The sequence below is a fragment of the Microcebus murinus genome, chromosome 10 (assembly GCF_040939455.1).
Source record: "Microcebus murinus isolate Inina chromosome 10, M.murinus_Inina_mat1.0, whole genome shotgun sequence".
Classification (NCBI taxonomy): domain Eukaryota; kingdom Metazoa; phylum Chordata; class Mammalia; order Primates; family Cheirogaleidae; genus Microcebus; species Microcebus murinus.
The window spans coordinates 771,347-784,806 of record NC_134113.1 but is presented as its reverse complement, the minus strand read 5'-3'; the positions used below and the strand labels follow the sequence as shown (position 1 = coordinate 784,806).

At 68.8% G+C, this 13,460-nt stretch overlaps 1 protein-coding gene across 2 annotated transcripts; it reads left to right on the top strand.

The window, feature by feature from the left end:
* The first annotated feature begins 9,353 nt into the window (after window positions 1–9,353).
* Window positions 9,354–12,007, top strand: PIM3 (Pim-3 proto-oncogene, serine/threonine kinase). 2 transcript variants are annotated; one of them, XM_076006901.1, is made up of 7 exons: window positions 9,354–9,570; window positions 9,647–9,756; window positions 9,849–9,899; window positions 9,978–10,347; window positions 11,144–11,320; window positions 11,400–11,583; window positions 11,716–12,007. In XM_076006901.1, exons 1-7 carry the CDS (start codon window positions 9,486–9,488, stop codon window positions 11,729–11,731), a joined length of 993 nt encoding a protein of 330 aa, XP_075863016.1. In that variant the 5' UTR covers window positions 9,354–9,485; the 3' UTR covers window positions 11,732–12,007. The 2 variants fall into 2 exon arrangements, with proteins under 2 accessions (XP_075863016.1, XP_012645034.2); XM_012789580.2 differs by having other exon boundaries at window positions 9,355–9,570; window positions 11,400–12,007.
* The last annotated feature ends 1,453 nt before the right edge of the window (window positions 12,008–13,460 follow it).

Genomic DNA, 13,460 nt, shown 5'->3' with positions numbered 1-13,460 from the left:
TCACCGCAAGAGACGCAGCCTCCGGTGTGTGTGGGGGTCACGGGCCGTGGGAGCCCCACCCGCCTGAGGGCCTCGGGCCGGCGGCTGTCCCCTGTGCAGCTGGACTCGCAGCCAGACACGGCCCTGGCCGGGGCCCCGGCTGCACTCGGTCCATGGGGGTCAGCCTGACCCAGGGCCGAGAGCCCCCGTGGGCCCAGGTCATGACACGCTCAGCCGGCTCTTACACACCCGCACACGAATGTCCCGGCAGACACAGACCGCATGGGTGCACACGCATGTCACCACTGCACACACGCCCCTCCAGCCCTGCAGACCCCCCAGGGGCCGGGATGCCCCCAGGTGCTCCAGGATATTGGGATGGGGGCACCTGCAGCTGCAGGGGGGCAGGGGCTCAGGGGCCGTCGGGCTGTGCTGCGGGAGGGATGTTGGGGTTCTCCCACCAGCGCCCTGAGTCCCCCAGGAGCTGCCGCAGCTGCCGCTGGGAGCTCCGGGGTCGCTGGGTCGGCCGCCCTGCCAGGTCTGCTCCCTGGCGCCCCGAGGGGTCTGTGGGCCGAGGGACGCAGAGTCGCAACAGCGGCAGGGAGGAGGGGTGCGGCTGACACCTGCGTGCTGACAAACGGGGCGGCGTCACCTCCACGGCGTCCACTGCCCACTCAGCCACATCTGGGGGTCTCCACCATCCCCCACCGACCAGGCCCTGCCCTCCTCCCGTGCCCACCCCCCCCTGCAAGGCGCCTCGCAAGTGCCAGGTCCACAGGAGCGCCCAGGGAAACTGAGGCCGCAGGTTGCCAGGGCGGAGGGTGGGTGGGGGCTGGGGCCCAGCAGGCCGGGCTGCGTGGGCCCCGCATGGGCCGAGCGCCAGCCACGCAGAACCAGTCCGGCCAGCTGCAGGCCTCGAGCGTGTGCGTGTGTGTGTGCGCACTTGCTCACGTGTGTGTGGGGGGGGGGGCCGGGCCCAGCCGGGAGGCATCTGGAACAGAGGCTGTGGCCTGCGTCACGGGCAGCACAACTGGGCAGGCCGCCCGCCCGCCTGCGGCCTGTTTGCCCAGCTGGGGGTGGTGGCAGGGCAGGTACGGTGGCGGCTGAGTCCTGGAGGCTGGGCCACAGGGGAGGGGCCAGGGCCACACCCCACCCCCACCGGGCAGAGCCGCAGAGATGGGGTGTGGAGGCGGACAGAGGCTTGGGGTGGAGGCCAAGACCCAACCCCACACCCACCCCCAGCCCAAGGGCAGCCGCCAGTGTCCCCCAGAGCCCCGAGCTCCCAAGGCCGGGCGGCCAGGCAGGCTGCCCCACTCCCACACATGCCGGGGCCAGGGGCCGGGCCAGCCTGGCATCAGCCCCTGCCCGGGCCTGCACGCTCAGGCAGCTGAGTCACCTCTGCGGAGAGCCGGCCCCGCCGGGTGGGATTCCAGGGTCCCCTGCAGACCCTCGCCCGAGGTCTCAGCCCACTTCTGGGCCCTTCCCGCCGCACCCCACCTCCAAACGCAGCTCCTCCCGCCACTCTGGGCCCAGCTGGTGCCTCCCCTGGGCCACAGCCTTTCTGCCACCCTCCTGCCACCAGACCTGCCCACCAGACACCGCATGGCCCCCCGACCTCCACATAGCCTCCCAGCCCCGGCTGAGCCAAGGTGCTTAAGCTCAAGGCCACCCACGCCAGCTCCCCTAAGGCCGGCTGGGGCCTGGGCAGCCACTCTGCCTTCCTGAGGATCAAGGGAGGACCCCTCCCCCCCACCTTGCCTGCCACCAGCCTGGCCCACGCGGGCTCCTGCAGCTGCCCCCGGGCCAGGCCAGCCCAGCACACCCGGACCCAGCCGGGGGCTTGGGCCCTAGGCGTGGTACAGGGGAGGCCCCCCGGGAGGGTCCAGGGGCGCTGAGGACAGGCACAGGCCCAGGGCTAGAGCCCTCTACCGCCTGGGCCACGCCCCCGCCCGGTCCCTGCAAGAGATGCAACCCCAGGTGTGGCAAGGTCATGGCGCAGGTTAGGTCCTGTAGGAGAAGGGGGTTGGTGGAGGGGCTCTGGGTGCTGCAAAGGGGCAGGAGGCGGGCCGGGGCTGGAGGACTTGCCACCTCCTCCCGGCAGGCCACCCTGCAGAAGTGGACCGAGGCCCAGTGGCTCTGCCTCCCTCGCCACGGAAGGGTCTGGGCAGGGCAGTGACACGTTCACCAAGGAGCTCCGCGCCGGCTTCCTGAAATGTCACGGGGAGGGGGGACAGGTCAGGGCCTGAGCACCGGCCGGGTGGCCCACACAGGAGCTGCTTCTCTTGCTGCCCGAGGAGACGCCTTGGCCCCGGGCCCACGGCACCCGACTGGCTCACCTGGGAGGGCACCGGGGCCGGGTCGAAACCACAAAACGGTGCGTGTCGCGTCCCAGAAACCACGAGTCAGCGGCGGCCCTCCCACCACCCCCAGCAAAGCCGCCCTGGGAACGCCCAGACAGGGTGTGGTGGAGACCAGGACACCCCGAGAGCAGAGACAGAGCGATGGCGGGTGTGGGGAGCTCGGCGGCTGCCCTGGGCAGAGGACCAGGGTGGAGGAACCTGCTGCACACACACCACCAGGCCGGGGGGTTGGGGGGGGCAGCGGGTGCTTAGGGTTGGGCCCGAGCCCAAAAACCACCTCCTCAATTCGGGGGTCCCTCCCAGAGGGACTGGCTGGGACAAAAAGCTAAACCTCACCCCCAAATTGGGGCACTTACCCCACTGTCACTTGGGGGGGTGTGAGGCTGCACCCAGGCGCCCCACCCCCATGCAGATGGGGACAGGTGTTGCAGCAGTGGCCAGCCTGGGTGTCCAGGGAGGAGGAGGCCTCGTGCCCCCGGCTCACGCAGCCCTTCTGGGTCCAGTGGTTCTCCCTGTCCCCTCCCTCCTGCTGCTGCACAGGCCTGGGCCCCATGTGGCTGCCCTGGGCTTGGTGCTGGCTGGAGCACGCTGCCTGCCCAGGCCCCCGAAGGTCCCCACCAGCCCAGTCCTGAGCCCTGAGCCCCACTTCACCCTGGACCTTCTTCCAGGGGGAGGCCCCCCGTTCAGGAGCAGCAATGGGGGCTCAGAGAGGAGAATGTTTGGAGGGGCAGGCCGGGGTGGTAGTGCAGAAGGCCTGGCCTGGCTGGGGCGGAGGCACCTGCAGGCCACCCCCTCTGCCCACCCCACCAGATTCCCCCAGGCCCCACCGGTGTGGACACCTTGCGGCCACAGGGCTGAGTCGGTAACCCAGGAAAGAGAAGCAGCCCTGAGTGAGAGGTCAGGAGCCTCTGAGCCCAGACGGTCTCTGAAGGTGCATCCTGCAACCCACGTGGGCCCGGGAGGCCACCAGGGCCCTCTCTGTGGTAACGGGACTGGTCCCGGGCAGAGCTGGCTCGAGGAGGTGGGCTGAGTGGGTCCCACAGCCCTGGTGGCACCCCAACACCCGTGCACGGTCAGAGTGGGGCAGCAGGCACAGGCGGGCTCTGGATGCGGAATCTCTTGGGGCGGGGGAGCCTGGCCGGAGAGTAAAAGCCCAGAATTCCTGCCGTGTCTCTGCGGTGGCTCAGGAGCCGGTGGGTGGCCTGGGAACGTGCCTGCCAGGAGGACCAAGTCTGCAGCCCCCTCCCACATTCTCCAATCCACACCCTTGGGACTCAGCCCCCACCCCCGACTGGCCATGGCCACCCGCACACCTGGCCCAGCCTCCTCTCCCAGAGCCTGGGGCGGAGGAGAGGATGGGCCTCCCTGGCTCCTGGATGGGGCTCGGTGCCTGGCAGCAGGGAAGGGTCCTCGTGGGGGTCTGCGAGGCCCTTCCCCACCCGATGGTGCTCAGTCGCCCCATTGTGGGGTCGGGGTGGGGCAGACAGGGTGTCCCCGAGTCCCTGGGCCTCAGGCTCCCCGTCTGGACAATGCAGGAGTTGACAAGACCCTGAGGCTCCAGCCCTTGGCCACACCAGGCGCAGCGCTAGTGGCCCTCCCCTCTCCCGAGGGGCAGGGGAGGTACAAGCCAGGAGTCCCCCCGCCCTAGCACAGGGCCTGACAGGGCTGGGCTGGGCCTGGGTCCTCCCTGCTGGGTCAGGGCTCAGAAGGAGGCACCAGAGCTGCACACACAGCGAGCAGACGGCAGGCTGAGCGAGACCTCCGCTGTACCCGCCCAGCACGCATGTGGCTGGCTGCATGTGCACACGCACCACTGGTCACCTGGGAACAGGTGTGCACACAGGTACCTTACTCCCTGGGGCCTGACCCAGACCAGCCAGGCCCTGGGATGGGTCAGGATGTCCTCCAGGCCCTGAAGCACCCCCCGGAACCCCCACCTCCCCAGGAAGCCCCGGGCGGCCCAGCCAGCATGGGGGCAGGGAGAGGAGGTGGGGCGTCCAGGGACGGGCTGGGCCCAAGTCAGGGCCTCCCTGACCAGAGGCTCCTCCCCCCCATGGTCACTTCCCAGGAACAGGGAGAACCTGGGAGTGCTGACCGGCCGGGCCTCGGCTCAGGGCCGACAGACCCCTGCAGGCCTGGCCAGTGGGCTTAGGGTATCGGGGGGATAAGCCCAGTGGGCACCCTTGCTGGGGTGGGGTCATGGGGCCCCCACTCTGCTGCTACTGCATCTTGGGATCAAGACACCTCTAGTGCCTCTCAGCGCCTGGGCTGGCCCTGGGGACCCTCCCGGGGAACCAGGACCCGTCCTCTGGCCAAGGCCCCAGGAGGAATATGGAAGAGCAGCACAGACCCACCTGGAAGGGCGTCGCCCAGGGGCCGACTGGCCCCAGCCCTGGGCCAGCTCTGCCCAGGACCCTGCACCTGCCCAGCAGGCCTGAAAAGAAGAGGGGGTGACGGCAGGCTGCAGGGGGCCGCGTGCCCAGCGCAGGCACTGTGCTCCACCCTTGTCCACAAGCAGAACTCTGGGCCACATCGGGCCTTTCTCGGCACCACTGACTGCCCCCCCAAGCCCAGGGTTGTGGGGTACTCTCCCCCTCCTCCCGGGTTTGCTTCTGCGCCGTGAACGCGAGACCCCCAGGCCTGGGCTGCCCAGGCCGTCGTCTGTCCTGCCCTGCTCTGTCCAGCCTGCGCCGTCCGTGGGCAGCGAGCGTGCCCTGGCAGCGGCACTCCTGGGCGCCTGGCTGGGCCGGCTGCCACCCACAGCTCGTCCTCCCCCCTGTGAAGGCCACTGCTCCCTCTGGCACGGTGTGACAGAAGGGCCCCACCGGGCCAGACGCACATGCTGGGCCACCATGTCCGCAGTGGTGGCCGTGCCCCGAGCTCCTGTTTTGGGGGGACGTTTGCTCTGACCCTCGGGGCAGGGGGTCCATCTGTAAGGTGTGGCTGGAGCATGGTCTGAGCAGTGCTAGGCCCAGTCCTTGACCACGTGTGGCAGCTCCAGAAATTCCCCCAAGACACCAGCATCACCGCTGCAGGCCCCGGGCTCAGGGCCCTCAAAGCCCCCTGGGACTCAGGCCACCAGCCCCGAGCCACCTGGGAGACCCCCAGCTGGCTCCAAACTGCGCAGCTATGACCTGGAACCCACGGCCCCGTGGCCCCCCAGCCTGGCTCTGGGTGCCGAGCACCCTCCTCCCCTTGCACAGGCCCTGCCACTCCCCACGCCCTCCCCCTGCTTGGGGTCCTACCCTCCTGGAAGCCCCGAGGGAGGCTGGCTGGGGAGCAGGGACTTCATGCAAATGGAGGCCAGCGCCCTGCAGGGCAGCCAGGCCCAACTTCCGGCTTCTGGGGCAGCCCCGAGTCTCACCCTTGTCCCATCCCTCTCTGCCTGCCAGGGCCAGAGCCAAGGGGCCTTGGCGGCCTGTCCAGCCTGGGCACTGCAGGGGCCGCCCAACTCCCCTGGGTCCTCCGGACATCCCCAGCCTGGGGCTGAGAGGCCGTGCCCATGCATGGGGCACAGAGCAGCTAGTGTGGACCAGCCAGGGCAGGCAGGAGGGGCGAGATGTCCCCTCCAGCTGGGGCTTCCTTTTTTTTTTTTTTTTTTTTTGAGACAGAGTCTCACTCTGTTGCCCAGGCTAGAGTGCCATGGCATCAGCCTAGCTCACAGCAACATCAAACTCCTGGGCTCAAGCCATCCTCCTGCCTCGGCCTCCTAAGGAGCTGGGACTACAGGCATGTGCCACCATACCCAGCTATTTTTTTTTACGTATTTTTAGTTGGCCAATTAATTTCTTTCTATTTATAGTAGAGACGGGGTCTCGCTCTTGCTCAGGCTGGTTTCAAACTCCTGACCTTGAATGATCCATGGAGGAGCCAGGCTGGGACGTGCCTGTTGCTCCAGGGGTGGGTCAGTGGCAGAGTAAGGTCTTGGGCCAGGCGGAGGGCACCCAGGCTGGGGTCAGAGGACGGCCCCAAGGGACAGCCAGGAAAGCCAGGCAGGAGCCAAAGCCAAGAGCTGCCAGGGCCCAGCCCCATGGGCAGTGACACCATCCCCTCCAGGTGCCGATGGCGGCCAGCCCTGGTCTCAGCCACCGGCCCTGGACCCCACCAGGCCTGCGCCACCCCCGCCTTGCAGCCCCCTGCTCAGCCTCTGCCCTGGTGTGGGAGGTGCCATGGCGGGGGGAGCCCATGTCCCTTTCCCACCGTCATTGCCACCCCCAAGGCCCAGCAGTGGAGACAGCTCCCCTCAGCCAGGGGTCAGGGTTTTGGTGTCAGCTCCTCGGGGACCTGGTTTAGGCCTGGACATTCCTACTGCATCTTCTTTGGTTGTTCAGGATGTTTTTCTGCCAAGAGCCCAAGTGGCTAACGCCACATGGCTGTGCCCATGCGGGGCCCAGGACCCTGGGTGGCCTGGGGGAGCAGGCGCTCTGCGGGGGCAGCAGTGGGGGTGCCCAGAGGGAGCTGCAGCCGAGGAGTCCAGACGGCAGGGTCCTCTGGGCAGGGAGGAGGCGGGAAGAGGCGGCCACAGCGGCTGGGCCAGAGTTCATGCCGCCATCACCCCTGGCTCCCACTGACTGAGGCCTCACCCCAGCCCAGCCCAGCCCCGGGCTCCTGTGGTGAAAGTTGCAAAACCCTGGCAGGGCTCTGCTCTCCTGTCCCCTGCGGGGCCAGAGGCTGTGACAAAGGGAGCAGAGGCGAGAGGGGAAAGGGCATGGCCTGCTCTTCCCTGGAGCGGTGTGCAGCGGGGCCTGTGCCAAGCTGGCCTCGGCTGGCTGGGCTCAGGCTCAGGTGGGGCTGGGGTGCTGAGTTGGGGTGCTGCGAGCTGGGCCCAAGGGCTGGGAGGCTGCAGGCCCAGGTGGGGCCGGGTATTTCTGCAGTGGGAGCCGGGGTCCAGGGGCTCAGGGCACAGCTGTGACTGTCACTGGAACCGCCCAATGGCCATGGCAGGTCCAAGGCAGGACAGTGGGGTGCTGAGGACGGGAGGGGGAAGCCAGGAGTGGCTTCATGGTCAGGGACTAAGTGGACAGCCCCCCCTCCGGGAGGTGAAGGTAGGGTCCTTTGTGACCCCTCGTGTCAGTGCCAGGGTCCCCAACACACACAGGCACACGGAAGAGCACACGCACAACACGTACAACAGGGTCTGCAGAGATGAGGGTCACGCAGAAACCCGAGCCCGCCTCCTGCTCTGGCCGCTCCAGGACCGGGCTGCTGGACCCTCCTCACTCCCGGAGTCCTCCGGAGCCTTCCGCAGAGGCTCTGCATGGCGGGAGCCCACCTTCAGGTTGAGAGGGACGAAGGGCTGTGGCTGGCTGGCCGTGGAGACCCAGGTGTGGACTCCCCTTCATGGAGGAGTCCTCGGTGCTCTTAGTTTGGGGAGACCTGAGAGCTGGGGGGGAGTGGAGGGTACCCCTCCCCAACCTTAGTCTCCCAAGGCCAACTGGGCTGGGGCCAGCCAGGCACCCAGGCCAGGACGGCCCAAGGAGGACTCAGGTGGTGGGCGGGGGCCCACTAGGGAGACCACCAGGCGACCCCAGCCGAGGCCAGCTGACTTGAGCTCACGCTCGGAAGCCATCCTGATGTGGTCAACACCACGCTCCCCAGCACTGCCGGGAGAGGGGACTGTGCCCCCCCCATCCCCCGTGGGAGAGGCAGGCCCTGCTGGACCCTCAGCCGGTCCTCTGCAAAGAGCCACAGTGCCCACGCACCCCCAGGTGCCGTGCAGATTCCGCTGAGCGGGAGGGCTCAGGGCCCACCTGGAAGCTGACTGCAGGGCCCCCGTGTGTGGTGGTAGAGCCACGGTAAACCTGGCCGCCGTGGCCCTGCCTTCGCTAGGCCTGCACTGAGTCCTAATTTCACTGGCATTAATGGTGCGTCAGGGGCTGGAAGGGGGCAGCAAGAGGCAGGGTTGGCTTTGATCCTCCGAAGAGGTGACCAGGCCCAAAGAGCAGGAAGAGGTGGCCGGGACAGCAGAGGAACTGGGAATCAAGGGGATGGGGCCCTGGGCTGTGGCGGGCACAGCAGTGGCCTAGGAAGGGCTCTAGGCAGGGGAGTGGGGTGGTGGCCTGCGGTACCTTGGAGGGACGCTGAAGGTGGCAGTGTAGGGGTGAGAGGCCAGGCTTGGGGGAGGCTGGAGGGAAGCTCGGGGGACGGCGAGTGTGCGTGCTTACGGGTCCCACCAGACGCAATGCTGATGGTGGCCTGGCCCCGGGGGGCCACCGGGAGCACCTTGGCCCCTGGGTCCCCCAACTCTCATCCCACTCTGGGCACCAGACCCCGTGCCGGTGGCCGGCCACACGCATCCCAGAGTCCTGAGCCGCTCTCAGGCCGGTGACCTTGGGCGCATGTCTGCAGGCCGTGGGGCTGGATCTTAGGACACGGGCGCGCCTGGGTTCTGCGCAGGAGGCAGAGAAGGAGCCCTACAGGGTCAGGCCCGACCGGGCTGCTCAGGCCGAACGCAGCCGAGGCAGCAGTCAGGGTGGGCTCCCTGGTAGCGGTGGCCGGGCCGGGCCAGGCGGCTCCAAACAGGGGAGGGCGGGCGGCTCGGGGGACCCTCCGCGCTGCGCGGGCGGAGCCGGGGCGGGACCGGGCGCCGGCTCTCCGCTGCGCCACCGCGTCCAGCGGCCACGCGCGCACACGCGAGGCCGCTCCCCGCACGCCGCCCTCCCCCGAACCCCCTGCTCCAGGTCCGCGGCGGCGCGGCGTCCGCGTTCGGGCGGGTGACCTTCCCCGGTGCGGCCGGGGGGCGGAGCCCGGGAAGCCCCGCCCCCGCTCGCTACCATTGGCCGGCGTGTGATGTCCTTTGAAAACGCCGGCTCCCATTGGCTCGCGCGCCACCTCCCGCCCGCCGGAGGCGCCCGGTCTTCGCCCGCGCGGCAGCTGCGCGTGCGCGGAGCGTGGCCGGCGCCGGCGGGGAGGACGCGGCACGCCGTGCGCCTCCGCGGCTCCACTGCGGCCAGCTAGTCCCGGCGCCGCCCACCTCGCCCCGCCCCCGCGGAGGGATCCGCGCCGCCGCGGCCCAAAAGCCCGGGGCGAGGCGGCCGGGCCGGGAGCCGCTCGGCTGCTGCGTGTGGCGGAGCCCGGTCCCGCCCGCCGCCCGCGGCCTCGGCTCGGAGGCCCGGCGTCCGCGGGCCGGGGAGGCCGCCGCGCGCGATGCTGCTGTCCAAGTTCGGCTCGCTGGCGCACCTGTGCGGGCCCGGCGGCGCGGACCACCTCCCGGCCAAGCTGCTGCAGCCAGGTAGGCGGGAGCGGCCGGCGGGGCGGGGCGGGGCGAGGGCCGCGGGCCGCGCTGACCCCGCGTGCGGTCCCCACAGCCAGGGCGGACCGGGAGAGTTTCGAGAAGGCGTACCAGGTGGGCGCCGTGCTGGGCAGCGGCGGCTTCGGCACGGTCTACGCGGGCAGCCGCATCGCGGACGGGCTCCCGGTGAGTCGGGCCGCCGGGCGGGCCGGGGTTGTCGCCCCACGCGCGCCTCGCCGGCTCGGCCGGGCCGGCCTGACGCTCCGTCCCCTCCCCAGGTGGCCGTGAAGCACGTGGTGAAGGAGCGGGTGACCGAGTGGGGCAGCCTCGTAAGTCGGGCGGGGTGGCGCGGCGGCGGGGCCCCGGGGTGGCGGGCCGGCGGGCGCGCTGACCGCCGTTTCCCCCAGGGCGGCGCGGCCGTGCCCCTCGAGGTGGTGCTGCTGCGCAAGGTGGGCGCGGCGGGCGGCGCGCGCGGCGTCATCCGCCTGCTGGACTGGTTCGAGCGGCCCGACGGCTTCCTGCTGGTGCTGGAGCGGCCCGAGCCGGCGCAGGACCTCTTCGACTTCATCACGGAGCGCGGCGCCCTGGACGAGCCGCTGGCGCGCCGCTTCTTCGCGCAGGTGCTGGCCGCCGTGCGCCACTGCCACAGCTGCGGGGTCGTGCACCGCGACATCAAGGACGAGAACCTGCTGGTGGACCTGCGCTCGGGCGAGCTCAAGCTCATCGACTTTGGCTCCGGCGCGCTGCTCAAGGACACGGTCTACACTGACTTCGACGGTGAGTTCGGGTGCTCGGGAACGTTCTAGCGGGCGGTGCGGGCGGGTAACGCCCGCGGGCCGCACGGAGGGGCTGGTGACTGTTGGGCGGCGCGCGCCGCTGCGGGTGGGCCGAGCGTGCGCGCGCGGGGTCGTGGGGAGTGGGGGCGAGGGGCGCGCTCGAGACTGCCGCCTCCGCCGCTGCGGGTGGGTGGGGGGGCTCGTGGGATCTTTACGCCTGCGAGACCCCCGGTTGCGGGTGGCACCCAGCGCGTCCCCGTGGGGCGCAGGGATGGCGTGGGGCGCAGCGGGCCCCGAGTGCGCCTGGTGTCTGAGCTCCGGAGCGGGAGCGGCGCTGGTGGCGGCCTCCCCCCTTGCGGAGGCGGGCTTGCGTGCGTGCTGAGCGCGGGGACGCCGCAGCAGAAATCCCCGCATTGCAGAGCGTGGGGAAGCCGGGGCTCCCCGCCCGGCTCCCCCGCCTTTCTTTCCCCCGCCCTCAGCAGGGCAGTGAGGGACCCGCTGCGCCCTGGGAGCATCTGTTTGTTGTGAAACCAGAGCTCTGGCTCATGTGACCCACCCGCCGCAGCTGGGGGGCGGGACTGGCCCGCCCCTCCCCCGCTAGGCCGCGCCCTTCTGGGCCGCCGCTGGGGTTTTTCCAGGGTGATGACAAGCCGGATTTTGAGGCCTGCGCTCCCTCCAGCTCAGGCCTAGGAGTGCATTGTCGGCCAGTGTGCCCAGCCTTGTCCCCGTCTGCGGGGTCTTTATGTCTGTCTGGTGCCCGCCTCGTGCGGCTCTGACTCCTGCCCTGTGTCCCGCAGGCACCCGGGTGTACAGCCCCCCCGAGTGGATCCGCTACCACCGCTACCACGGGCGCTCGGCCGCCGTGTGGTCCCTGGGCGTTCTGCTCTACGACATGGTGTGCGGGGACATCCCCTTCGAGCAGGACGCGGAGATCCTCCGCGGCCACCTGTTCTTCCGGAGGAGGGTCTCTCCAGGTGTGTGGGGGGGTGGCACCTGGTGTGGGGCAAGGGTCAGGGCATCCAGGCCCCTTGTTGACCCTGCCTCTCCCACCAGAGTGCCAGCAGCTCATCCAGTGGTGTCTGTCCCTGCGGCCCTCGGAGCGGCCCTCGCTGGACCAGATCGCTGCTCACCCCTGGATGCTGGGGGCCAGTGGGGACACCCCGGAGACCTGTGACCTGCGGCTGTGTGCCCTGGACCCTGACGACGGATCCAGCACCACGTCCAGCAGCGAGAGCTTGTGAGGAGGGACCTGGACGCGGCTGGGGGCCTGCCCCCCGCTCACGAGAGCCAAGGGACCACCCGCCCCCGCCAGCCCCCCGACGCCCCCGAAACACTGACGTTCTCCTGCCTGGGCTGTCTCTTCCTGCAGAAGCAGTGATCTGTGACCCCTGGTGACCTTTGCTTTGAGTGCCTTTTGAACGCTGGTCCCACAGGACTCGGTTTTCTCAAGCTCTGTCTGTCCAAAGACGGCTCCGGTCGAAGCGAGATCCCGCCTGCCCCGGGTGGACACTTGAGCTCGAGACGTCCCTCTGTCTGTGCTGCTCTGTCCGGGAGGCGCCTCCGACCCGGAGCGCTCTCACCATTGGGCACGGGGGCCCCATGCCCCCTTGCGTCCTCCAGTCGTGCGGTGTCTGTCTGGGCGTGTCCATGCACAAGCAATGCAACCGCGGGCCTCTGCGCCCGCCTGCCCGCGCCAGCTGCGTCTGCGCGTGCCAACGTCTGTTATTTATGGTGTGACCCCCGCGGAGGGCGCCCCTGGCCCACCGGGGCTATTTATTTAATTTATTTGTTGAGGTTACTTTCTCTGGGCAGCCCGCTGCCGCCAGGCCCCTGGGTTGGTTGGGGAGGGGAGGGTGGCTGCGGCCCAGGGACACAGGGCCTGATTCTTGCACCTGGTGTGGGTCCCTGGCCTCACCTGTGTCTGTCGGAAGATGAACTTGTACAGTGGCTAATTTAAGGGGAGTGGGTGACCCTGCCACCTAGAGGCACTCTGTGCCCCAGGGGGTGGGTTTTAAATTATTGACTTTGTACAGTCTGCTTGTTGGCTCTGAAAGCTGGGGGGTGGAGTGGGGTGGGGGGCAGAGTCTCAAGCCTCTAATTTATTTTAGCAGCTATGTTTATGTGGTCCCGGTGTGTCTAGGCATCGAGGATGGGGGTTTCTTTCAGTTAAAAAGTGTGATGTCTGGAGATCATATTTTTTATACAGGTATTTCAATTAAATGTTTTGTACATAGTGGGTGTCCTGTGTTTACTGGGCACACCTGGGGCGGGGGAGGGAGGGAGTCTAAGAGGCTGCCCTTGGAGCCTGGGTCCCCTCTGTCACGCACCCCACCCCAGGAGGCTGCCAGGCTCTGCGCCCTGAGCTCTGCCCCTTCATTACTCGGGGCTCCTCTTGGTGCCTGGTCCGACTCTGCGAGGCTAGTCCCTCTTCCCCGCACGTTTTAACATCTTTGGCTGGTTTTGCCAGTTTGTTGTTTAAAGGTGTCCTTTAGGTACTTTCTGTCAAGTTACGGAAAGCATCTTCCCCGCAGAGGAGTCTTGAGCAGGTGGCACCTTTGGGCGCCACACAATAGGCTCTATGCTTGCTGGTGGGTCACGCTTGGCGGCTTGCTCACAAACATGCCCGGGCCTGGGCTGAGGCTGACCCTTCAGCCTGCCTGAGGCTCCCCCTCAAGGGCCGTTCTCTTAGACACTTGTGTTGTCCTCCTCTCCTGGCCTCCCCTTAGCACAAGGCTGGGACGGAGACCTCTCTCCAAGGCCAGCCTGACACCGTCAGGGCCTTGCTGAGTTTCTTTTTGTGATGCACCTCCAGAAACGAAACCTTGGCGAGGTTTCTGGGGCTAAGGCTGTGTGGCAAAGGGAAGTGATCCCTGGTGGCTCCTGGGGGCCCGTCTCCCCCCGCACCCCCACCCAGCTCAGGAGTCCGGGTGCTACAGTGAAAGCAGAACAAAGGGAATCCAAAGCCCACCTGCACAGCTGCTCACATCTGGCCGTGTGGGGCTGTCCGGTGGGAGAGGCTGGGCAGCTTGCTAGGTGGACAGTGGAGGCTGGGACAGGTGGGGGGTGAGGGGCCCACGGTCATGGTACCGTGGCTGGGAAGGGACAAGCCAGGGC